Source organism: Periophthalmus magnuspinnatus, chromosome 24 (genome assembly GCF_009829125.3).
Source record: "Periophthalmus magnuspinnatus isolate fPerMag1 chromosome 24, fPerMag1.2.pri, whole genome shotgun sequence".
NCBI lineage: Eukaryota > Metazoa > Chordata > Actinopteri > Gobiiformes > Gobiidae > Periophthalmus > Periophthalmus magnuspinnatus.
In genome coordinates, this window is record NC_047149.1 from 22,198,653 (window position 1) to 22,225,123 (window position 26,471).

Consider the following 26,471-nt stretch of genomic DNA (forward strand, 5'->3'; position numbering starts at 1 on the left):
TCCAGAGAAATAGAGTTCACTGAATTATTAGCACCATAAATATACCATTATATGTACATTTTTGACCTTTTTCTCAATGCGTTTTCGTTAAATTATTGTCTAGTTCTAGTTCTACAATCACAAGATGGCCGCCGTGGTAGCCATGGCAACAGAATCCAAGTCCCTCTAGCCGTTATTAATCCACATTATCTCAGCCCATAACCTCAGCCGGCGTGAACCTCCTTACCACGGCTAAGCTACATAGATGGTGCTCGCACTTGGCAGCTAGTAGTGGGATATCGAGTGTCTAAAGCAAAATAAAATACCAGTTTATAGTTTCAAGAGCCATCGGCCATCAACATGGTTCTTTACAATTATGTCACTCAGGAGCAACTCGCGGGTTTCGATAAATATAAGGTAAGATTGCAGCGTTAGCATGTTAGCCGCTAATCAATGTGTGTGAATGTGAGAGGAGCTAGCTGTCAAGATCAGCGGGGTGGGTGCTTCCCTGCTAGAAACGAGTGTGTGTGGACAGACCCACGCGTATCATGAGTAATTTGGCACTAAAAGCCCATTTTCCCATGTCTAAAATATCTGTTCTGTGTATTTAAAATGTTAAAGTTATTTTCTCATAGTATTATATCACTAGATTCTGTCAGTTTTCTCAGTATAAATGCAGTTTTTATGAGGGAGTAACCTATATGCTCATAGTTTCTTGCTCCATTGTGTTGTTTTACTATGTTGTTTGCTTAAAATCTTTCTGCTACTTCTACTTCATCATCTTGATTAAACCAGAGCTATTGTCATTTATGGAATTTGAGGCTATTAAATGTTTTTTTCAGGCCACTACATGTCAGAGTGAGCAGATGGACCCACTCAAACTAAATCCATGGTGTAGTAAACAAAAATGTAGTAAAAATGACATTAAGCATATCATCCACGTGCCTGAGGAGACAAGGGGCCTTTTCAGTTCCACCCATGAACATGTTTAAGGACGATGGCAGACCGACACCCAGAATAAACAGGATTATATTGATTGTAGACAAACTACAGACGTGGATAAGACAGCTGTAATTCAATATGGGTCATTACCAACCATTAACAAAAGGCATTACCGGATGAATGTTTTGTGTTATTTTGTATTTCGAATTACCGCTACTGCTGCTGCTGGTAGGAGACGCTCTATTTATTTACCAGTCAAAAGACAATGTTTTGGCAATAGATATCAGTCTCTAGGCCTGTCATGTTAACACATTTTGAAGCACAATATAGAGAAATATTGCGACAAACGATAATATTAGTAGTACTTTATGTCACTGATGCAAAGCAGGATAATCGTAGTAAACCAGTTTTTAAATATACAGTATCATAAAAAGGCCTGAGCTGAAAATAAATGCAAAGAAATAACAAGAGGAACCAATAATTAGCCATATCAGTTGTTTATTCAACCCTCTATAGCTCAAATCTTACCCTATTCCATTAAAAATAGCTAAAATTTCTCCACTTTTGCAAAGAAATTGTCCACACGGTAAATATTGAGCCCCAAATATATTGTTCCAACTTTAATTTTTTGAACGAAAATTTGATAAACTAGTCATTATTGGGACAGACCTACAATTTTGTCTGTAGTACTATTAAAACTTTTAGGCTATTAAACGTGTTACTTTTTAATTTTATACGTATTTACTATTTGGTTACGCTCTTACGAATTGAATTGGCCACACGATAATGGCTCAAAATCATGTATTTGTTTTTTTTTTTTTGCTAGAGGGGAATGGTGCTAAACTTAATACATATTCCAACCACTTCCTGTATTTGTTCTATCTTGGTTCTGACTGTCGTATCGCTGCGCTTGTCCTTAAAAGGCACGGCGTACTCCACACACACTTGTCTGTTGATTACTGTGTGAAATTAGCCCCCAGAGCCGTTTGTCAGGAGGGGCCTGTTACCAATAATTGCTTTTAGAGTGACGCAGTGTTAGCCGCTGCACCTCACCAACTGTGGGTGAGAGGATGACTGATGGGATTGTGTAAAGGACACTATTTTTATATTGATTCTCTGGATGTGTGCCTGACAGATATTAAATGGCTTATTAAGGATTCAGTCCACAGGGTAGATTTCAAACACATCCTGTTCTGGCTGTCTGGTACTTTACTTTTATAAAAATAAAGTCAAATTCTTCTGTTTTTGCGCCAATTTTAGAGTAAACAACAGCAGCTTTTTGTGATATATTGCTGAAGTCGATATTGATGATAAACGATAATAGAGAAACCAAACCATTAAGTAAAATTATATACAAAAGAAGTATTTTAAATGTACTATATTGTTAAATATTGTTGATCTGTATAAATTAACAGCAGAACGCAACACTTAAGTAATGAGTTTGTGGCATTTTAGTTTATAATTCAACTTTCTACAGCTCAAATTTGATCACATTGCAGAAAAAATAACCAAAAAGTCCCCACGATAAACATTGATCCCATTTAAAATAAGTTAAACTATAATTTGATAAAGTAATTATTGTGACCGGCCTATTTTTAACTTTCTTGCAGCCCTTGTTTTTCAAAAGTCAATAATAAATGAATATAATAATAAATTAACAGCAAATCGCAACACTTAAGTAATGAGTTTGTGTCATTTTAGTTCATAATTCAACTTTTTACAGCTCAAATTTTATCACCTTGCAGAAAAAATAACCAAAAATTCCACACTACTACAAAGAAAACGTCCCCACGATAAACACTAACCCCATTTATAACATACTAAACGATAATTTGATTAAGTAATAATTGTGACCGGCCTATTTTTAACTTTATTACAGCTCTTGTTTTTCAAAAATCACTTGCAAGGACATTTTATTATTTAACAATTTAACTAACTTTATTTATTTAACCAGGAAAGTCCCATTGAGATTAAAAACCTCTTTTTCAAGGGACATAGAACTATGGATTTTGAAGAAGGCTGAGAACTTACTTTAGAAATAAATAAATAAATAAAATTGGTTTGTGACAGCGTGGCGAAGTTTTATAGAAAGGCGTTAATGATGGAAGCTGTAAAAAAGGCGAACCGAAATGACGTAATGGTATTGTTATTATAAAACCACATGATTATTACTCAGTGTTTATATAATTTCACATCATCTCAGCACGATCAGGCGGCACGAGCTTGGTTCAGTTCAATTCAATTTTATTTCATTTATACAGCACATTTATATAGCACAGAAAAGTCAACAAAAAACAGATACACAGATAACGGGACACTTAGAACAATAAACCAATAAAACACCAAGATATCCTGTTTAGTTAGTATTAAATGCCAGGGAGAAAAGCTGGATTTTTAGTCTGGTCTTAAACTGTTTTAAAGTTGGTTAACGCATTTGCCCATTGACCAAAAGCTTTGCAGTTTGATTCTGATGATTGTTTTGTTGATGGTGGTACCTCAGAGCAGCTGTATTTACACATTTAGCCTGCACCAAATACTGTAATAACTTGTTGTACAGTATTTTACAGATATATTACTCTACTCAAGTTAAAAAAAATATCATACAACTTATCGCTAAAATTACAGCAGCTCACGGTAACATCAGAAAGTGCCCGGACTTGTTGAGATGCCTGGCTAAAGTTACTTCAAGGAATCAATTTCGTTTTGATGCGTTTGTTGACAAGTGTGCCAAGAATATCCTGTAAACGTCCTGTGTGCTTTATGAATTCAACTTTGAACCTTTTTTTTTTTGTGTGTTGTTGTTGCAGTACAGCGCAGTGGACACAAACCCTCTGTCTGTTTACGTCATGCACCCGTTCTGGAACTTTGTAGTGAAGGTGAGTGCGCCGCGGTGTCTAGACTTGTGTAAAGTCTCTGTTGCAAATTTAATGAAGCGCTCTGCTGGTCTCTGATGAAATGTATGATCTATGCCTAAAATAATATCAGATTACAGTGTTTAATGTTGCAGTTTGAGTTTGGAGTAATTTTTTTACACTGTTAAATAGTAAAATTAATAATAATAATAATAATAATAATAATAATAATAATAATAATAATAATAATAATAATTTAATTAAAAAAAACACGAAAGTACGATATTAAACTTGACTTTTTTCTTATGTAAAAAAAAAGTAAAGTCTAATATCGTACTTTATGTAAAAAAAAAAAAGACAAAAAGAAACTAAAGTACGATATTAGACTTTACTTTTTTTCTTTTTTTTCTTTTACATAAAGTACGATATTAGACTTTATGTAAAAAAAAAAAAAAAAGTACGATATTAGACTTAACTTTTTTCTTCTTTTTTTAATATAAAGTAAGATATTAGACTTTATGTAAAAAAATAATAATAATAAAAATTAAAAAATAAAGTACAATATTAGACTTTAATTTTTATTTTATTTTTATTTTTTTAGTCACAATATATATTTTATTTTAGATTCTGTAAGAAAAAAACTCCTTGATGACTCCTCTGCGTTTATGAAATTTGAAGTGTATTTTAATTTGGATTATCATTTCAAACAAACTGTAATAATCCGTATTTTGAGTTTTACATTTAGGCCTGCAATCCCCTTGTGTCCTTGACTTTAATATTTTCTCAATCCACAGTGTTTTCTCTTGTACGTGTTACAACAATAGACTGTATATATAAATGGACATGGCTAACCTGTCACGTGCCAAATAGGAAGTGATCATGAGCGCGCATCCGGCTCCATCGACTCCCGCTTTCTATTGGAAAACTGTCACCCCTTTCTCCGCAACTGCCGCTGTCGGGCTCGTCATTTTGATCTTAAAAACGCCAGAATCATGTAGAGCAGGCTGATACAAACGTTTTATTTTGCTATTGCGTCTGTAAATCAAAATATAAACTTTATAACAGACAAATCAGGAATCGGGCAACTTATTTCCCTGAGGTCGGTCCCGCTAGCGTTGGCAACAGGTTTGATTGACAGCGTTGCTAAGCACCCGTACCACTGGTTTAGCAGGGAGCTAAGGGGCGTTACCTTCAACAGTCGCGCTCCGGATTGAGAATTCCAAATATGAAACTTGCCTCCACGCTATGAGTTACATCACACTCGCTCAGTCCACGTCTTTATACAGTCTGTGGTTAAAACTCAATATTAACAATAACTCAATAATGACTTGATTTGACATGTCTAACTTGCGTCTTTTGTCCTCTGTCACAGTTTTTACCCACATGGCTGGCTCCAAACCTCATCACTTTCACCGGGTTCATGCTCCTCGTCCTCAACTTCGTCATGTTGTCGTACTTTGACTTTGATTTCACAGCATCTTGTAAGTGCGCTCATCTTTCTTACATAATACAGTATTGCATAAAAGCTCTATTTGATATTAGCGGTCCTAAAATGATAAAAAGGTAAAAATCCATGTCGTTTTCTCATCACAAACAGACCTGGAGTTGTGTTTTGTTTCATTCACACATGTTTAACACACAAACTCTGCATATTTAGGCTGAGTTCTTCGGAAAACACTATGTTAATAATAAATAAAGTGTTACTCAAACATGTGTGAATGAAACAAAACACAACTCTGGGTAGATTTTTGATGAGGAACAACATTATTACACGGCTTAAAGCTCATAAGAGTCAGTTTTGTGTAATATAGGACCTTTTAAGTAAATACATTTTAATAAAAGTCAGAGGATAAAAGTGAGTCTTGCAAAGAAAAACTAAAGTAACCAGTCAAAATGCTATATACATTAAAATACCTGTTACTAATATTATGGAAGTGCTTTGAAAAACTAGGTGGAAGCCGTTTAGTTGCCTGACAGTGTATTGTTTATTCAGAAGGAGTGGGTGTGAGCACTGGCCCATAACTTGCTTCTTTTGACACGAATGTCGAGTTGTACAGTCAAAGTCCGTCGCCGCGGCGCTAACATGTCACTCCGGGTTATTGGACCATGGGAACGCTAACCGGTGACGTCACAGGTGTGGTGCGTTTAAAGCGGAGCTGTAGTTAATCATTTAAGTGACAAAACAATGTTCTATTCACAGGTATGTGATGAGTTTTGGATGATCTCACAACTTTTTATTGGCCTATAATGTTTAATACAGGGGCTAAAATAAATATTGTTCAAATTGTTAAGACTTTAATTCCAAGTCACTAATAGAAATAATCAGGTTAAACTTAAAGGGGCCATACGATGCTGTTTTTCTGATGTTCTAATGTTGTTTCCTCATCACAAACAGACCTGGAGTTGTTTTGTTTCATTCTCACACGTTTAACACACAATCCTGCACATTTAGGTCAAGTTCTTCTCTCAAACTGAAAACACTCTGTTCTACTTCTTGATGTAGATCGTCGTGGTGATACAGGAAGGTGTTTTTGATACTACATATATCTTCACTAGAAAAGTTGGATGATTTCAGCCCTGGAATTGGCAATCTCTACTGAACTAAAGAGAAAAGGAGCTGTTAACTTTGGAGTTTCAGACAGAATAATATTAAAGTGTTACTCAAACATGTGTGAATGAAATAAAACACAACTCCACGTGTGTTTTTGATGAGGAAACAACATTATAACACGTCTTAAAGCTCACAAGAGTCAGTTTTGTGTGATATGGGACCTTTAAATTTGTGAATTTCCTCTTTGAATATTACGTGGCAAAATACAGTGTTTCAGCTTCCTTCCTGTTTTACGCAACATTTTGAGTTTTTTTTTTTTTTTTCTATTTAAAATATATTAACTTCGCTATTCGGCAACCGTCCTAACTTCTTATTCTTCTGGACGCATTGATAGTGAAATCTGGCAGAATGACATAATCTTATTTCAGAATCTGTAAACCACCAATTAAACAAAACGTATCTTTTACACTTCTATAATGACGGCATTTTTATTTTCTAGCTATTTATTTGAGAGTAAAACCAGTAACGTGGTTTTCAAAATGCCTTAGTTCAAGTGCAAATAACAGTGATACAGATGAGATTTATTTCAAAACGTTTTTACTAGAAGCTTGTTCCTGGAAAGTATTTTGATGCTTGATTATATTTGACTAATAATTAATGGAAGAGACTTGGTTTTATTTTTGGTATAGAAGTAATAAGTTAAATAAAGTGTGGAAACTTTAAAATCTCAATCTCTGTGAAATGAAATATTCATCCGGTCACAGTTTATCACAACCAGCTGCTTTTCCAACACATTTAAGAGTGTTTTTCTTAAATATATGACATAAAGTTGGAGCTGATGTGTTGAACGTGGTTGTAAAAAAGCCGTGTATCGAGAGGAAATGATGGTGAAATAGATAAAAGCTTTTATTTGAAGCCTAACATATGTTTCATTCACACATGTTTAACACACAAACTCTGCATATTTAGGCTGTGTTCTTCTCTCACGCAGAAAAAACACTCTGTTCCACCTTGTGATGTCATTATGCGGTAATACACTGTGTTTGTAAACTCCACACGCCTTCACTAGAATCATTTGGATGATTTCAGACCTGGAATTTCCCTATTTCTACTAAACTAAAAGTAAAAGGTAGACGTCAGAACATTTTGAGCTTTGGAGATGGAGACAGTCTAATAAAAGATGTGACAAAACACAACTATAGGTCTGTTTTTGAAGAGGTAACGACATTATAACATGGCTAAAAGCTCCATTTTGTGTAATATAGGACTGAAAAGTGTGTTTATACTTAAATAAAACATGATCAAATACTTAATTTCATATTGAATTACTAAGCCATCTTCTCATTAGCTGAATAAAACATTACAAATTGAAAACTCTAACATCTTAATCTGATCTCTTGACTCTAACACGTTGATCACTGACTCTGCTTCTCTCATGTGTGTTTCAGCTGCCGGACATGTGCACGTTCCCAGCTTGGTCTGGGTGGCTGCAGGCATTTTTAACTTCTTGGCCTACACTCTGGGTGAGCTCTGACCTCCACATCTGCGTCCTCTCCTCTCGGGAACTCTGCAGGGCTGCACACTGCAAATGAATCACACTTAAACAGTTACCAACACAGTCCCCTCCCTTTGCAAATATGAGGGAGGAATGCAGAAAAAGAGATTCATGTTCTTTTAAAGGTACACTGTGTGCTTTTGAGGTGGAGGACTAATGCTTTGTCGATAATTCCACAGTTTGGCAGTAATGTTTCAATTTCTAAGGACAAGGAGACTTCACCAGGCCAGGTCAGATCTATGGAGAGGCTACACAGCTCGCAGAAATAAGGCAGTGTTTGGAAAGTTTATTTATTCAAGCAGTGGAATGTGGGAAGTCCTTTAGTTGAATAAATGCTAGATAGATAATGCCGTTTAATGCCGTACAGTGGAACGATCCAAGCCACGCGCTAATATCACCGTGGAGACGAGGAGATGCCGTGCCATTGGCCTTAAAAGTTACATTGTGTAACTTTTAACGTGTGAAAATTGAGAAAATTGTTGTTATTTGAGACAAAAAAAAAAACATACATTCATCCATTTTCTTCCGCTTATCTGGTGCCAGGTTGCGTGGGCATGAGTCTAAGCAGGGACTCCCAGACTTCCTCACCCCAGACACTTCCTCCAGTTCCTCCGGCGGGACCCCGAGGCTTTCCCAGGCCAGCCGAGACACATAGTCCCTCCTGTGTCTCCTCAAAAACAAACTTGTAAACACCACAGACTGTATATATAAATGGACATAGCTTCAAATAGGAAGTGATTGTGAGCACGCTTCAAGCTCCATCGGCTCCATTTCACTTTACATTGAAAAACTGTCACCCCTCTCTCTGTAACTGCTGCATTGAGCCTCGCCATTTTGGATCCTGGTGGGGTTTTTTTTTGGCTAGTTTTGTCCGTGAATCAAGATATGAACATTAATAACAGACAAATCAGGCGCCTTCTTTTCTCGAGATCACTCCCGCTAGTGTTAGCAACAGGTTTGATTGACAGCGTTGCTAAGTGCCCCTATAACTGCTAGCCTCGATGAGCTTCATTTAACTGGAGCCGAACGACGTCACACTCACTTAGTCCACTTCTTTATACAGTCTGTGGACAACTACTGAACTTTAAACTAATAATAAGCTATATACATTTCCTTTCTTATCCTCGTGAAGCGTGTGCATGCCATGAGCAGATTCCATGAGGATGTTTTGAAGGAATTCACGTGAATAAAGGGCATTTCTTTGTGGCCGTAGTAAATTCAATAGTGGGAGGAAGGAATGCTGATTTGTCTGCTCCAGCTATCCCCAGAATGTGAGCGTGAGCCGCCAACACAATTAGTTCAGGATGAAATGAAGATGGTGTCTGCTTTTAGTCTTTCTTTACTTGGAGTGAGCCCTGGTTTAGTCGTGGTTAGACCTGGTTCTGGTTTCGAGCTGGTTTAGGTTGGTTTGATCCTGTTTTTGCACTGACTTTGGCTTGTTGTGGTCCAGTTTTAGTCCTGGTTTAGTCTCCGTTTAGTCCTGTCTTAGAGCGTAAATTGGCTTCCAGGGTTGTTAGTTCAGGCTTAGTTCTTTAAGTCAGACGTTTTGATTAATCCTGCTCTCAAATAAATGACCATATAGCATTGTAAGCATCAATAACTCGCAATCTGTGTAATCTTTCAGTCGTTAACGTCTGATCCATGGCAAAAGATAAGTTGCGATCATGCTCTGGAGTGCAATGGCCTAGATACAGTAACTATATGAGCGATTTACTGTTTTTGAAAGAAATATCCCAACATATGATCCACAAATAGGGATGCACTAGTGCCGATACTGAAAAATTAGCTGAATCAGGTATGATCTATGATATTGATTAAGCCGATATCCTGGTTGGGCCTTTAATTTGATGTAGTAAGACCATTTACAAGCTGATTTTGACCCAGAACGTCTCATAATATTTAAACTTTTATTCATCCAAAGATGTTCAGTAGTTATTTGAAGGATAAGTTACAGTTACATAACACAACTGGATCTCTTGTGTAGTAACGTAACTGTGTTTTAAGGAAATAAGTGCCATTTTCTGACCTTACACTGGTATCGTTTAATATCGAGTCGAGGCAGATACTTAAAGTCAAAATACCGATATCAATAGCAGGACTGAAAAATAGATCGCTGCATCCCTATCCACAAATGTTTAACCTTATTATTTATTATGGGCTATAGCTTCACAAACTTGTTTTGTCTTGTAACTGACAATAATCTTCTGAAGCTATTGGGGAAAAAGAAAAAAAAAAAAAGTGTATTTATACTGACAGACACTGAACGTTGTCAGTTTTTGTTTCACGTGGATAAGCCCAGTTATGACATTGATGATCCAACCATAAACCAGGTCATAAAGCAGGTCAAAGAATCTGCAATCCCCAATCTGACAGTTAAAGCAGATTTCTCCACTGAATTTTGACCTGTTTTCCTGCTCAGTTTTAAAATATTGGGATTTAAAAATGTTGTGATGTGTTTGTTAAATTCAGATGGTGTAGATGGAAAACAAGCGCGACGAACCAACTCCTCCACGCCACTAGGGGAGCTGTTCGACCACGGCCTGGACAGCTGGACGTGCGTGTTCTTCGTGGCGACGGTCTACTCCATATTTGGGCGTGGCGATAGCGGAGTGGGCGTGGTCACTCTGTACTACATCCTCTGGGTGGTGCTGTTCTCCTTTATTCTGTCCCATTGGGAAAAGTACAACACCGGAATATTGTTTCTGCCCTGGGGCTACGACATGAGCCTCGTGGTGAGTCCAAAATCCACAAAAAAGTGTGTCTGAAAATGTTTTAAGTATTTACTAGCTAATTAGGGCTGGGCAACTAGTCAAATTTTGATAGAGATGGAGAGTCAGTCCCTTCAAATTATCAAAGAAATTCTTGTTTTTTTAAATCGAGAGCCAATCCTCTGTCAGAAAAAACATGTGGTCTGCAGCAGAGGCATATTTTATGTTATTTATTTTGTATTAAAATAAGATTTGTTTATGTTGAGATCAATACTGAAATGAGTATGAGGGGAAGAACAGTAAACAAGTAATTAAAAGTGCTTTACAGAATAAGAAAGACATTAAAACCACAATACGAACAAATCAAAACATAAATAATCATCATAAAATTAACATGAAAAGAGCATAGCACAAAATTAAACCCTTTCAGTCATGTGCACAGATAAACAGAACCGTTCGGAGTCTGGATTTAAACATTGTCAAAGTCGAGGTCTGTCTCACATCTTCAGGAAAACTGTTCCAGGTTTTAGGTGCATAAAACTGAATTGCTGATTCCCCACTGGCTTTTAAATATTTCACCATTGTGTCTTGAGTCTGTCTTTAAATCTTTTGCAGCATTTGACTGTTTATTTTTTATGTGTTTGCCTATTTTAAAATGGGCAACAAGTTAATAAGTTAAGTGGAATTCAAATATTCACTCACTCGTCACTCGTCAGCACATTTGGTTGATGTAATCTACTCAGAGGCGTCCAAACTGTTTTTCTCCACCCAAAGCCACATATTGAAACATATTTTTAGCCCTGACCAAATGCAGAGGACAGATTTCCCTACAGACACTATAAACGTTATGTGAAAACTTGACCCTAGCCTTTTATCGTGTCCTTCAGACGATCTCGCTGGTGTACCTGGTGACTGCAGTGGTCGGCGTGGAAACGTGGTACCAGCCCATGCTGTTTCACTTCCTGTACAGAGACCTCTTCACCTTCATGATCATTGGTAATAATATCACTTTGGTTATTTATATTCACAGAAAAGACAATGAGACTGAGCTTGAGAGAGTTTTTGTGGACAGACTTAGTAATTACAGGGATAGTAACCATAAAACTGTCAACACATCTGCGATCTGGCAAATTACACTATAAAATGGAGCTGGAGCAGGTGAGAATTCAAAACTATCGACTGCTTAAGGCAAGGCAGGGGTTATTTGTATAGTACAATTCGTACACAAGGTAAGTCAAAGTGCTTTACAGCATGAGAAAGACTTTAAAATCACACAAATCAAAACATAAATAATCATAAATAATCATCATAAAATGAACATTAAAGTAGAAAAGTGCAGAATAAAAACCTTTCAGTCATGCACAGATAAACAGAACAGTTTGAGCCTGGATTTAAATATTGTCAGAATAGAGGCCTGTCTCAAATCTTCCAGGTTTTAGCTGCAGAAAACTGAAACACTGGTTTAATGCTCCCTACTGTGTATAAGTGAAAAGTGAAATTACAAAGGTTTTAGTAATGTGTTTGAGCCAGTGGTGGATGAAGTATTCAACATTGTAACTTGAATAACTTTTTATCTCTGTATCTCTACCCGTTTAAAAATGTACTTTAAGAGTAACAATTTAACCAAAATACTTTTACTTTTTAAAGGGTTAAATGTAGTATTTATTTTTTTCACTTCAAAATTTAGTGGAGTAGAAAGTAAAAAGTATCCTGTTTAAAATGTACTTGAGTAAAGTACAGATACCTAAAAAATCTGCTTCAGTGCACTACTTTACTGCTTTTACTTTGTTACCTTCCACCACTGGTTTTAGCTGATTTAATTATTTTATAAAATGTCACACTGACATGTTTCCATCTCTTTTGCAGCCTGCTCCTTCACTGTGACACTGCCCATGAGCCTCTATAATATCGTCAAGTGAGTCTTTAAGAGCCTCTTCATCATCCGTTGTGTTCTGGTTGTGTTCATGTTGTAAATGTGTGACTCTTTGCCGCAGAGCTTACAGAAACGACACACTCAAACACAGCAGTTTGTACGAGGCCCTGCTGCCCTTCCTCTCTCCAGTCCTCCTCTTCCTCCTCTCCACCATCTGGGTGGTCTTCTCTCCATCCAACGTCCTGGACCTGCAGCCCAGGGTCTTCTACCTCATGGTGGGCACAGCCTTCGCCAACCTCACAGTAAGTACGCCAGTGTTTTCTCTTGTTCCAGCTTTTCAGTGTGACTATCACGACCCTGTAATTATTAGAGGAATTCTTAAACATTAGCAGCCAGTAGTATTTTATGTGATATTTTAATCATAAATAAAATAGTCCATAGAAGTTAAAATAAAAAACAAACAAAATGGCAGTAGCGCAGTAGGCCACCATCCAATTTTGTCGTTCCAGTCACATTTTATCTGTAAAATATGTCATTCAAAAGTGGACAAAATCCTCTCAAATATACTTGTAACATTCAGAACAAAATGTCTTTTTAATGTATTTTTTTAAGAGTTTAGTAAAGTTTCTTAAGTATTGTAGAAGCATGTAGTCTTGGAAACATGAGGTGGTGCTGTTTGTCAATGAAAATATACATTTCAAGACTCAAATATATATTTTTTCCAATAACTATGTGGGATTGAGTCAAATCTATCCCATTACATTACACCATTACATTACATTGCATTGCTGCTGTACTGACAAGACAACAGTTGATAAAATAAGTGAATTTTATTATTTATTTATACAGGGGAACCCAATGAGAGTACCCAGACTCTCTTTTCATGGGTGCTCTGTTTAAAATACAACACAAATAAAAATAACTATAACAAATAACTATACAAGTCCAAATAAGACTAAAAACAGGAGTAGATGTGTTTATAAAAGTTAATTAACAGATCAGTAGAAAGTATCCAGTTTTGCTTGATCTTTTTTTGCTTGCTTACAGAAAAAGTTGTATAAAATGAATCACAAATCTCAAGTATTTTGTTTAACTAGCGTGCTTGGATGTGATTTTGCTTTTAGATGTTATTTAAACCCATTAAACTGCAGTTCCTTTAGGTGTCGATCTGTTGTTATCGTCCGTGCTCAGCCTGTGTCTCTGTGTGCGTAGTGTAAGCTGATCGTGTGTCAGATGAGTAACACGCGGTGCCAGCCTCTGAACTGGATGCTGTTTCCCATGACGACGGTGGTGCTGGTGGCCGTGACGGGGGTTTACCAGAACGAGACCCTGCTCCTGTTTCTATGGACCACCGTTGTCATCCTGTCGCACATACACTACGGAGTCTCTGTGGTAAGAACAAGCAAGTTTATGTGTATTTTGGTACTTTGGGAACACGCAAAAGGAAATTGAATTCTGTAAACTGGACAAACATTTTTAAGAGTGAATAGGTTTTGGTCAGGACTGGGTTCTGGTAAGTCACTGCCTTAAATATAAGCCTGAATGTGGTTATGGCACACACAGCACAGCATATATTAAAAATGTTTGTCCAGTTCTTTTTCTGTGCAATCCCTCAGTTGTCCAGGTCCATAGCAAAAGTTTAAAGGTTCTATATTACTCAAAATTGACTATTATAAGCTTCAGACCATCTTAGAATGTTGTTACTTCCTCAAAAACATGCCTGAAGTTGTGTTTTGTTCCATTCACACGTGTCTGAGTAATCTTGCATTATTGGCCACAAGGTGGAACTTCTCCAAAGTTCCACCTTGTGGCCAATAATGCAAGATTACTCAGACACGTGTGAATGGAACAAAACACAACTTCAGGCATGTTTTTGAGGAAGTAACAACATTCTAAGATGGTCTGAAGCTTATAATAGTCAATTTTGAGTAATATAGAACCTTTAAACTTTTGCTATGGACCTGGACAACTGAGGGATTGCACAGAAAAAGAACTGGACAAACATTTTTAATATATGCTGTGCTGTGTGTGCCATAACCACATTCAGGCTTATATTTAAGGCAGTGACTTACCAGAACCCAGTCCTGACCAAAACCTATTCACTCTTAAAAATGTTTTGTCCAGTTTACAGAATTCAATTTCCTTTTGCGTGTTCCCAAAGTACCAAAATACACATAAACTTGCTTGTTCTTACCACAGAGACTCCGTAGTGTATGTGCGACAGGATGACAACGGTGGTCCATAGAAACAGGAGCAGGGTCTCGTTCTGGTAAACCCCCGTCACGGCCACCAGCACCACCGTCGTCATGGGAAACAGCATCCAGTTCAGAGGCTGGCACCGCGTGTTACTCATCTGACACACGATCAGCTTACACTACGCACACAGAGACACAGGCTGAGCACGGACGATAACAACAGATCGACACCTAAAGGAACTGCAGTTTAATGGGTTTAAATAACATCTAAAAGCAAAATCACATCCAAGCACGCTAGTTAAACAAAATACTTGAGATTTGTGATTCATTTATACAACTTTTTCTGTAAGCAAGCAAAAAAAGATCAAGCAAAACTGGATACTTTCTACTGATCTGTTAATTAACTTTTATAAACACATCTACTCCTGTTTTTAGTCTTATTTGGACTTGTATAGTTATTGTTATAGTTATTTTTATTTGTGTTGTATTTTAAACAGAGCACCCATGAAAAGAAGTCTGGGTACTCTCATTGGGTTCCCCTGTATAAATAAATAATAAAATTCACTATTTTATCAACTGTTGTTTGTCAGTACAGCAGCAATGCAATGTAATGTAATGGTGTAATGTAATGGGATAGATTTGACTCAATCCCACATAGTTATTGGAAAAAATATATTTGAGTCTTGAAATGTATATTTTCATTGACAAACAGCACCACCTCATGTTTCCAAGACTACATGCTTCTACAATACTTAGAAACTTTACTAAACTCTTAAAAAAATACATTAAAAGACATTTTGTTCTGAATGTTACAAGTATATTTGAGAGGATTTTGTCCACTTTTGAATGACATATTTTACAGATAAATGTGACTGGAACGACAAAATTGGATGGTGGCCTACTGCGCTACTGCCATTTTGTTTGTTTTTTATTTAACTTCTATGGACTATTTTATTTATGATTAAAATATCACATAAAATACTACTGGCTGCTAATGTTTAAGAATTCCTCTAATAATTACAGGGTCGTGATAGTCACACTGAAAAGCTGGAACAAGAGAAAACACTGGCGTACTTACTGTGAGGTTGGCGAAGGCTGTGCCCACCATGAGGTAGAAGACCCTGGGCTGCAGGTCCAGGACGTTGGATGGAGAGAAGACCACCCAGATGGTGGAGAGGAGGAAGAGGAGGACTGGAGAGAGGAAGGGCAGCAGGGCCTCGTACAAACTGCTGTGTTTGAGTGTGTCGTTTCTGTAAGCTCTGCGGCAAAGAGTCACACATTTACAACATGAACAACAACCAGAACACAACGGATGATGAAGAGGCTCTTAAAGACTCACTTGACGATATTATAGAGGCTCATGGGCAGTGTCACAGTGAAGGAGCAGGCTGCAAAAGAGATGGAAACATGTCAGTGTGACATTTTATAAAATAATTAAATCAGCTAAAACCAGTGGTGGAAGGTAACAAAGTAAAAGCAGTAAAGTAGTGCACTGAAGCAGATTTTTTAGGTATCTGTACTTTACTCAAGTACATTTTAAACAGGATACTTTTTACTTTCTACTCCACTAAATTTTGAAGTGAAAAAAATAAATACTACATTTAACCCTTTAAAAAGTAAAAGTATTTTGGTTAAATTGTTACTCTTAAAGTACATTTTTAAACGGGTAGAGATACAGAGATAAAAAGTTATTCAAGTTACAATGTTGAATACTTCATCCACCACTGGCTCAAACACATTACTAAAACCTTTGTAATTTCACTTTTCACTTATACACAGTAGGGAGCATTAAACCAGTGTTTCAGTTTTCTGCAGCTAAAACCTGGAAGATTTGAGACAGGCCTCTATTCTGACAATATTTAAATCCAGGCTCAAACTGTTCTGTTTATCTGTGCATGACTGAAAGGTTTTTATTCTGCACTTTTCTACTTTAATGTTCATTTTATGATGATTATTTATGATTATTTATGTTTTGATTTGTGTGATTTTAAAGTCTTTCTCATGCTGTAAAGCACTTTGACTTACCTTGTGTACGACTTGTACTATACAAATAACCCTGCCTTGCCTTAAGCAGTCGATAGTTTGAATTCTCACCTGCTCCAGCTCCATTTTATAGTGTAATTTGCCAGATCGCAGATGTGTTGACAAGTTTTATGGTTACTATCCCTGTAATTACTAAGTCTGTCCACAAAAACTCTCTCAAGCTCAGTCTCATTGTCTTTTCTGTGAATATAAATAACCAAAGTGATATTAATTACCAATGATCATGAAGGTGAAGAGGTCTCTGTACAGGAAGTGAAACAGCATGGGCTGGTACCACGTTTCCACGCCGACCACTGCAGTCACCAGGTACACCAGCGAGATCGTCTGAAGGACACGATAAAAGGCTAGGGTCAAGTTTTCACATAACGTTTATAGTGTCTGTAGGGAAATCTGTCCTCTGCATTTGGTCAAAATATGTTTCAATATGTGGCTTTGGGTGGAGAAAAAACAGTTTGGACGCCTCTGAGTAGATTACATCAACCAAATGTGCTGACGGAGTGACGAGTGAGTGAATATTTGAATTCCACTTAACTTATTAACTTGTTGCCCATTTTAAAATAGACAAACACATAAAAATAAACAGTCAAATGCTGCAAAAACATTTAAAAGACAGACTCAAGACACATGGTGAAATATTAAAAGCAGTGGGGAATCAGCAATTCAGTTTTATGCACCTAAAACCTGGAACAGTTTTTCCTGAAGATGTGAGACAGACCTCGACTTTGACAATGTTTAAATCCAGACTCCGAACGGTTCTGTTTATCTGTGCACATGACTGAAAGGGTTTAATTTTGCGCTATGCTCTTTTGATGTTAATTTTATGATGATTATTTATGTTTTGATTTGTTCGTATTGTGATTTTAATGTCTTTCTTATTCTGTTAAAGCGCTTTTAATTACTTGTTTACTTTTCTTCCCCCTCATACTCATTTCAGTATTGATCTCAACATAAACAAATCTTATTTAATACAAAATAAATAACATAAAAATATACCTCTGCTGCAGACCACATGTTTTTTCTGACAGAGGATTGGCTCTCGATTTAAAAAAAACAAGAATTTCTTTGATAATTTGAAGTGACTGACTCTCCATCTCTATCAAAATTTGAGTAGTTGCCCAGCCCTAATTAGCTAGTAAATACTTAAAACATTTTCAGACACACTTTTTTGTAGATTTTGGACTCACCACGAGGCTCATGTCGTAGCCCCAGGGCAGAAACATATTCCGGTGTTGTACTTTTCCCAATGGGACAGAATAAAGGAGAACAGCACCACCCAGAGGATGTAGTACAGAGTGACCACGCCCACTCCGCTATCGCCACGCCCAAATATGGAGTAGACCGTCGCCACGAAGAACACGCACGTCCAGCTGTCCAGGCCGTGGTCGAACAGCTCCCCTAGTGGCGTGGAGGAGTTGGTTCGTCGCGCTTGTTTTCCATCTACGCCATCTGAATTTAACAAACACATCACAACATTTTTAAATCCCAATATTTTAAAACTGAGCAGGAAAACAGGTCAAAATTCAGTGGAGAAATCTGCTTTAACTGTCAGATTGGGGATTGCAGATTCTTTGACCTGCTTTATGACCTGGTTTATGGTTGGATCATCAATGTCATAACTGGGCTTATCCACATGAAACAGAAACTGACAACGTTCAATGTCTGTCAGTATAAATAACTTTTTTTTTTTTTTTTTTTTCCCCAATAGCTTCAGAAGATTATTGTCAGTTACAAGACAAAACAAGTTTGTGAAGCTATAGCCCATAATAAATAATAAGGTTAAACATTTGTGGATAGGGATGCAGCGATCTATTTTTCAGTCCTGCTATTGATATCGGTATTTTGACTTTAAGTATCTGCCTCGACTCGATATTAAACGATACCAGTGTAAGGTCAGAAAATGGCACTTATTTCCTTAAAACACAGTTACGTTACTACACAAGAGATCCAATTGTGTTATATAACTGTAACTTATCCTTCAAATAACTACTGAACACCTTTGAATGAATAAAAGTTAAATATTATGAGACGTTCTGGGTCAAAATCAGCTTGTAAATGCATCAAATTAAAGGCCCAACCTAGTATATCGGCTTAATCAATATCATGGATCATACCCGATCCAGCTAATTTTTCAGTATATCCCTATTTGTGGATCATATGTTGGGATATTTCTTTCAAAAACAGTAAATCGTTCATATAGTTACTGTATCTAGGCCATTGCACTCCAGAGGCATGATCACAACTTATCTTTTGCCATGGATCAGACGTTGACGACTGAAAGATTACAGATTGCGAGTTATTGATGCTTACAATGCTATATGGTCATTTATTTGAGAGCAGGATTAATCAAACGTCTGACTTAAAGAACTAAGCCTGAACTAACAACCCTGGAAGCCAATTTACGCTCAAAGACAGGACTAAACGGAGACTAAACCAGGACTAAAACTGGACCACAACAAGCCAAAGTCAGTGCAAAAACAGGATCAAACCAACCTAAACCAGCTCGAAACCAGAACCAGGTCTAACCACGACTAAACCAGGGCTCACTCCAAGTAAAGAAAGACTAAAAGCAGACACCATCTTCATTTCATCCTGAACTAATTGTGTTGGCGGCTCACGCTCACATTCTGGGGATAGCTGGAGCAGACAAATCAGCATTCCTTCCTCCCACTATTGAATTTACTACAGCCACAAAGAAATGCCCTTTATTCACGTGAATTCCTTCAAAACATCCTCATGGAATCTGCTCGTGGCATGCACACGCTTCACGAGGATAAGAAAGGAAATGTATATTGCTTATTATTAGTTTAAAGTTCAGTAGTTGTCAGTGTTTACCACAGACTGTATAAAGAAGTGGACTAAGTGAGTGTGACGTCGTTCGGCTCCAGTTAAATGAAGCTCATCGAGGTTAGCAGTTAAAGGGGCACTTAGCAACGCTGTCAATCAAACCTGTTGATCTCGAGGAAAGAAGGCGCCTGATTTGTCTGTTATTAATGTTCATATCTTGATTCACAGACAAACTAGCCAAAAAACCCCCACCAGGATCCAAAATGACGAGGCTCAATGCAGCAGTTACAGAGAGAGGGGTGACAGTTTTTCAATGTAAAGTGAAATGGAGCCGATGGAGCTTGAAGCGTGCTCACAATCACTTCCTATTTGAAGCTATGTCCATTTATATATACAGTCTGTGGTGTTTACAAGTTTGTTTGTTGAGGAGACACAGGAGGGACTATGTGTCTCGGCTGGCCTGGGAAAGCCTCGGGGTCCCGCCGGAGGACCTGGAGGAAGTGTCTGGGGTGAAGGAAGTCTGGGAGTCCCTGCTTAGACTCATGCCCACGCAACTGGCATCAGATAAGCGGAAGAAAATGGATGAATGGATGTTTTTTTTTGTCTCAAATAACAACATTTCTCAATTTTCACACGTTAAAAAGGTACACAATGTAACTTTTATGGCCAATGGTACGGCATCTCCTTGTCTCCATGGTGATATTAGCGTGTGGCTTGGATCGTTCCACTGTACGGCATTAAATCGGCATTATCTATCTAGCATTTATTCAACTAAAGGACTTTCCACATTCCACTGCTTGAATAAATAAACTTTCCAAACACCGCCTTATTCTGTGAGCTGTGTAGCCTCTCCGTAGATCTGACCCTGGCCTGGGGAAGTCTCCTTGTCCATAGAAATTGAAACATTACTGCCAAACTGTGGAATTATCGACCAAGCATTAGTCCTCACCTCAAAGCACACAGTGTACCTTTAAAAGAACATGAATCTCTTTTTCTTGCATTCCTCTCTCATATTTGCAAAGGGAGGGGACTGTGTTGGTAACTGTTTAAGTGTGATTCATTTGCAGTGTGCAGCCCTGCAGAGTTCCCGAGAGGAGAGGACGCAGATGTGGAGGTCAGAGCTCACCCAGAGTGTAGGCCAAGAAGTTAAAATGCCTGCAGCCACCCAGACCAAGCTGGGAACGTGCACATGTCCGGCAGCTGAAACACACATGAGAGAAGCAGAGTCAGTGATCAACGTGTTAGAGTCAAGAGATCAGATTAAGATGTTAGAGTTTTCAATTTGTAATGTTTTATTCAGCTAATGAGAAGATGGCTTAGTAATTCTATATGAAAATAAGTATTTGATCATGTTTTATTTAAGTATAAACACACTTTTCAGTCCTATATTACACAAAATGGAGCTTTTAGCCATGTTATAATGTCGTTACCTCTTCAAAACAGACCTATAGTTGTGTTTTGTCACATCTTTATTAGACTGTCTCCATCTCCAAAGCTCAAAATGTTCTGACGTCTACCTTTTACTTTAGTTTAGTAGAAATAGGGAAATTCCAGGTCTGAAATCATCCAAATGATTCTAGTGAAGGCGTGTGGAGTTTACAAACACAGTGTATTACCGCATAATGACATCACAAGGTGGAACAGAGTGTTTTTTCTGCGTGAGAGAAGAACACAGCCTAAATATGCAGAGTTTGTGTGTTAAACATGTGTGAATGAAACATGTTAGGCTTCAAATAAAAAGCTTTTATCTGTTTCACCATCATTTCCTCTCGATACACGGCTTTTTTACAACCACGTTCAACACATCAGCTCCAACTTTATGTCATATATTTAAGAAAAACACTCTTAAAATGTGTTGTAAAAGCAGATGGTTGTGATAAACTGTGACCGGATGAATATTTCATTTCACAGAGATTGGGATTTTAAAGTTTCCACACTTTATTAACTTATTACTTCTATACCAAAAATAAACCAAGTCTCTTCCATTAATTATTAGTCAAATATAATCAAGCATCAAAATACTTTCCAGGAACAAGCTTCTAGTAAAACGTTTTGAAATAAATCTCATCTGTATCACTGTTATTTGCACTTGAACTAAGGCATTTTGAAACCACGTTTACTGGTTTTACTCTCAAATAAATAGCTAGAAAATAAAAATGCCGTCATTATAGAAGTGTAAAAGATACGTTTCGTTTAATTGGTGGTTTACAGATTCTAAAATAAGATTATGTCATTCTGCCAGATTTCACTATCAATGCGTCCAGAAGAATAAGAAGTTAGGACGGTTTGCCGAATAGCAAAAGTTAAATTATTTTAAATAGGAAAAAAAAAAAAAAAACTCAAAATGTTGCGTATAACAGAAGGAAGCTGAAACACTGTATTTTGCCATGTAATATTCAAAGAGGAAATTCACAAATTTAAAAGGTCCCATATTACACAAAATTGGACTCTTGTGAGCTTTAAGACGTGTTATAATGTTGTTTCCTCATCAAAAACACACGTGGAGTTGTGTTTTATTTCATTCACACATGTTTGAGTAACACTTTAATATTATTCTGTCTGAAACTCCAAAGTTAACAGCTCCTTTTCTCTTTAGTTCAGTAGAGATTGCCAATTCCAGGGCTGAAATAATCCAACTTTTCTAGTGAAGATATATGTAGTATCAAAAACACCTTCCTGTATCACCACGACGATCTACATCAAGAAGTAGAACAGAGTGTTTTCAGTTTGAGAGAAGAACTTGACCTAAATGTGCAGGATTGTGTGTTAAACGTGTGAGAATGAAACAAAACAACTCCAGGTCTGTTTGTGATGAGGAAACAACATTAGAACATCAGAAAAACAGCATCGTATGGCCCCTTTAAGTTTAACCTGATTATTTCTATTAGTGACTTGGAATTAAAGTCTTAACAATTTAAACAATATTTATTTAGCCCCTGTATCAAACATTATAGGCCAATAAAAAGTTGTGAGATCATCCAAAACCCATCATATACCTGTGAATAGAACATTATTTTGTCACTTAAATGATTAACTACAGCTCCGCTTTAAACGCACCACACTTGTGACGTCACCGGTTAGCGTTCCCATGGTCCAATAACCCGGAGTGACATGTTAGCGCCGCGGCGACGGACCTTTGACTGTACAACTCGACATTCGTGTCAAAAGAAGCAAGTTATGGGCCAGTGCTCACACCCACTCCTTCTGAATAAACAATACACTGTCAGGCAACTAAACGGCTTCCACCTAGTTTTTCAAAGCACTTCCATAATATTAGTAACAGGTATTTTAATGTATATAGCATTTTGACTGGTTACTTTAGTTTTTCTTTGCAAGACTCACTTTTATCCTCTGACTTTTATTAAAATGTATTTACTTAAAAGGTCCTATATTACACAAAACTGACTCTTATGAGCTTTAAGCCGTGTAATAATGTTGTTCCTCATCAAAAATCTACCCAGAGTTGTGTTTTGTTTCATTCACACATGTTTGAGTAACACTTTATTTATTATTAACATAGTGGTTTTCCGAAGAACTCAGCCTAAATATGCAGAGTTTGTGTGTTAAACATGTGTGAATGAAACAAAACACAACTCCAGGTCTGTTTGTGATGAGAAAACGACATGGATTTTTACCTTTTTATTATCATTTTAGGACGGCTAATATCAAATAGAGCTTTTATGCAATACTGTATTATGTAAGAAAGATGAGCGCACTTACAAGATGCTGTGAAATCAAAGTCAAAGTACGACAACATGACGAAGTTGAGGACGAGGAGCATGAACCCGGTGAAAGTGATGAGGTTTGGAGCCAGCCATGTGGGTAAAAACTGTGACAGAGGACAAAAGACGCAAGTTAGACATGTCAAATCAAGTCATTATTGAGTTATTGTTAATATTGAGTTTTAACCACAGACTGTATAAAGACGTGGACTGAGCGAGTGTGATGTAACTCATAGCGTGGAGGCAAGTTTCATATTTGGAATTCTCAATCCGGAGCGCGACTGTTGAAGGTAACGCCCCTTAGCTCCCTGCTAAACCAGTGGTACGGGTGCTTAGCAACGCTGTCAATCAAACCTGTTGCCAACGCTAGCGGGACCGACCTCAGGGAAATAAGTTGCCCGATTCCTGATTTGTCTGTTATAAAGTTTATATTTTGATTTACAGACGCAATAGCAAAATAAAACGTTTGTATCAGCCTGCTCTACATGATTCTGGCGTTTTTAAGATCAAAATGACGAGCCCGACAGCGGCAGTTGCGGAGAAAGGGGTGACAGTTTTCCAATAGAAAGCGGGAGTCGATGGAGCCGGATGCGCGCTCATGATCACTTCCTATTTGGCACGTGACAGGTTAGCCATGTCCATTTATATATACAGTCTATTGTTGTAACACGTACAAGAGAAAACACTGTGGATTGAGAAAATATTAAAGTCAAGGACACAAGGGGATTGCAGGCCTAAATGTAAAACTCAAAATACGGATTATTACAGTTTGTTTGAAATGATAATCCAAATTAAAATACACTTCAAATTTCATAAACGCAGAGGAGTCATCAAGGAGTTTTTTTCTTACAGAATCTAAAATAAAAATATATATTGTGACTAAAAAAATAAAAATAAAATAAAAATTAAAGTCTAATATTGTACTTTATTTTTTAATTTTTATTATTATTATTTTTTTACATAAAGTCTAATATCTTACTTTATATTAAAAAAAGAAGAAAAAAGTTAAGTCTAATATCGTACTTTTTTTTTTTTTTTACATAAAGTCTAATATCGTACTTTATGTAAAAGAAAAAAAAAGAAAAAAAGTAAAGTCTAATATCGTACTTTAGTTTCTTTTTGTCTTTTTTTTTTTTTACATAAAGTACGATATTAGACTTTACTTTTTTTTTACATAAGAAAAAAGTCAAGTTTAATATCGTACTTTCGTGTTTTTTTTAATTAAATTATTATTATTATTATTATTATTATTATTATTATTATTATTATTATTATTAATTTTACTATTTAACAGTGTAAAAAAATTACTCCAAACTCAAACTGCAACATTAAACACTGTAATCTGATATTATTTTAGGCATAGATCATACATTTCATCAGAGACCAGCAGAGCGCTTCATTAAATTTGCAACAGAGACTTTACACAAGTCTAGACACCGCGGCGCACTCACCTTCACTACAAAGTTCCAGAACGGGTGCATGACGTAAACAGACAGAGGGTTTGTGTCCACTGCGCTGTACTGCAACAACAACACACAAAAAAAAAAAGGTTCAAAGTTGAATTCATAAAGCACACAGGACGTTTACAGGATATTCTTGGCACACTTGTCAACAAACGCATCAAAACGAAATTGATTCCTTGAAGTAACTTTAGCCAGGCATCTCAACAAGTCCGGGCACTTTCTGATGTTACCGTGAGCTGCTGTAATTTTAGCGATAAGTTGTATGATATTTTTTTTAACTAGAGTAGAGTAATATATCTGTAAAATACTGTACAACAAGTCATTACAGTATTTGGTGCAGGATAAACGTGTAAATACAGCTGCTCTGAGGTACCACCATCAACAAAATAATCATCAGAATCAAACTGCAAAGCTTTTGGTCAATGGGCAAATGCGTTAACCAACTTTAAAACAGTTTAAGACCAGACTAAAAATCCAGCTTTTCTCCCTGGCATTTAATACTAACTAAACAGGATATCTTGGTGTTTTATTGGTTTATTGTTCTAAGTGTCCTGTTATCTGTGTATCTGTTTTTTGTTGACTTTTCTGTGCTATATAAATGTGCTGTATAAATGAAATAAAATTGAACTGAACCAAGCTCGTGCCGCCTGATCGTGCTGAGATGATGTGAAATTATATAAACACTGAGTAATAATCATGTGGTTTTATAATAACAATACCATTACATCATCTCGGTTCGCCTTTTTACAGCTTCCATCATTACGCCTTTCTATAAAACTTCGCCACGCTGTCACAAACCAATTTTATTTATTTATTTATTTCTAAAGTAAGTTCTCAGCCTTCTTCAAAATCCATAGTTCTATGTCCCTTGAAAAAGAAGTTTTTAATCTCAATGGGACTTTCCTGGTTAAATAAATAAATAAAGTTAGTTAAATAGTTAAATAATAAAATGTCCTTGCAAGTGATTTTTGAAAAACAAGAGCTGTAATAAAGTTAAAAATAGGCCGGTCACAATTATTACTTAATCAAATTATCGTTTAGTATGTTATAAATGGGGTTAGTGTTTATCGTGGGGACGTTTTCTTTGTAGTAGTGGGGAATTTTTGGTTATTTTTTCTGCAAGGTGATAAAATTTGAGCTGTAAAAAGTTGAATTATGAACTAAAATGACACAAACTCATTACTTAAGTGTCGCATTTTGCTGTTCATTTATTATTATATTCATTTATTATTGACTTTTGAAAAAAAAGGGCTGCAAGAAAGTTAAAAATAGGCCAGTCAGAATAATTACTTTATCAAATTATAGTTTAACTTATTTTAAATGGGATCAATGTTTATCGTGGGGACTTTTTGGTTATTTTTTCTGCAATGTGATCAAATTTGAGCTGTAGAAAGTTGAATTATGAACTAAAATGCCACAAACTCATTACTTAAGTGTTGCGTTCTGCTGTTAATTTATACAGATGAACAATATTTAACAATATAGTACATTTAAAATACTTCTTTTGTGTATAATTTTACTTAATGGTTTGGTTTCTCTATTATCGTTTATCATCAATATCAACTTCAGCACTAAATCACAAAAAGGTGCTGTTGTTTACTCTAAAATTGGCGCAAAAACAGAAGAATATGACTTTATTTTTATAAAAGTAAAGTACCAGACAGCTAGAACAGGATGTGTTTGAAATCTACCCTGTGGACTGAATCCTTAATAAGCCATTTAATATCTGTCAGGCACACATCCAGAGAATCAATATAAAAATAGTGTCCTTTACACAATCCCATCAGTCATCCTCTCACCCACA

The 26,471-nt window shown here is 36.6% G+C and overlaps 2 protein-coding genes across 3 annotated transcripts in view; one reads left to right on the forward strand and one right to left on the reverse strand.

Moving 5' to 3' along the window:
* Nucleotides 1-229: 229 nt before the first annotated feature.
* LOC117392425 (ethanolaminephosphotransferase 1-like) overlaps nucleotides 230-26,471 on the forward strand; it is a 44,254-nt gene continuing 18,012 nt past the window's right edge. For both annotated transcript variants that reach the window (XM_033990493.2, XM_055232365.1), the window contains exons 1-9: nucleotides 230-396; nucleotides 3,729-3,797; nucleotides 5,146-5,254; nucleotides 7,773-7,847; nucleotides 10,349-10,611; nucleotides 11,475-11,583; nucleotides 12,454-12,502; nucleotides 12,582-12,762; nucleotides 13,673-13,852. In XM_033990493.2, the coding sequence (XP_033846384.1) occupies nucleotides 340-396; nucleotides 3,729-3,797; nucleotides 5,146-5,254; nucleotides 7,773-7,847; nucleotides 10,349-10,611; nucleotides 11,475-11,583; nucleotides 12,454-12,502; nucleotides 12,582-12,762; nucleotides 13,673-13,852 (1,092 nt within the window). In that variant the 5' untranslated portion in view covers nucleotides 230-339. The remainder of the gene's footprint in view (nucleotides 397-3,728; nucleotides 3,798-5,145; nucleotides 5,255-7,772; nucleotides 7,848-10,348; nucleotides 10,612-11,474; nucleotides 11,584-12,453; nucleotides 12,503-12,581; nucleotides 12,763-13,672; nucleotides 13,853-26,471) is intronic.
* On the reverse strand, nucleotides 14,403-25,424 carry LOC117393141 (ethanolaminephosphotransferase 1-like). The gene is given in 12 exon segments (XM_033991336.1): nucleotides 14,403-14,429; nucleotides 14,655-14,834; nucleotides 15,734-15,914; nucleotides 15,995-16,043; nucleotides 16,914-17,022; nucleotides 17,883-17,917; nucleotides 17,920-18,144; nucleotides 20,609-20,635; nucleotides 20,638-20,682; nucleotides 23,203-23,311; nucleotides 24,656-24,724; nucleotides 25,416-25,424. Coding segments are annotated over 12 exon segments (1,065 nt in total).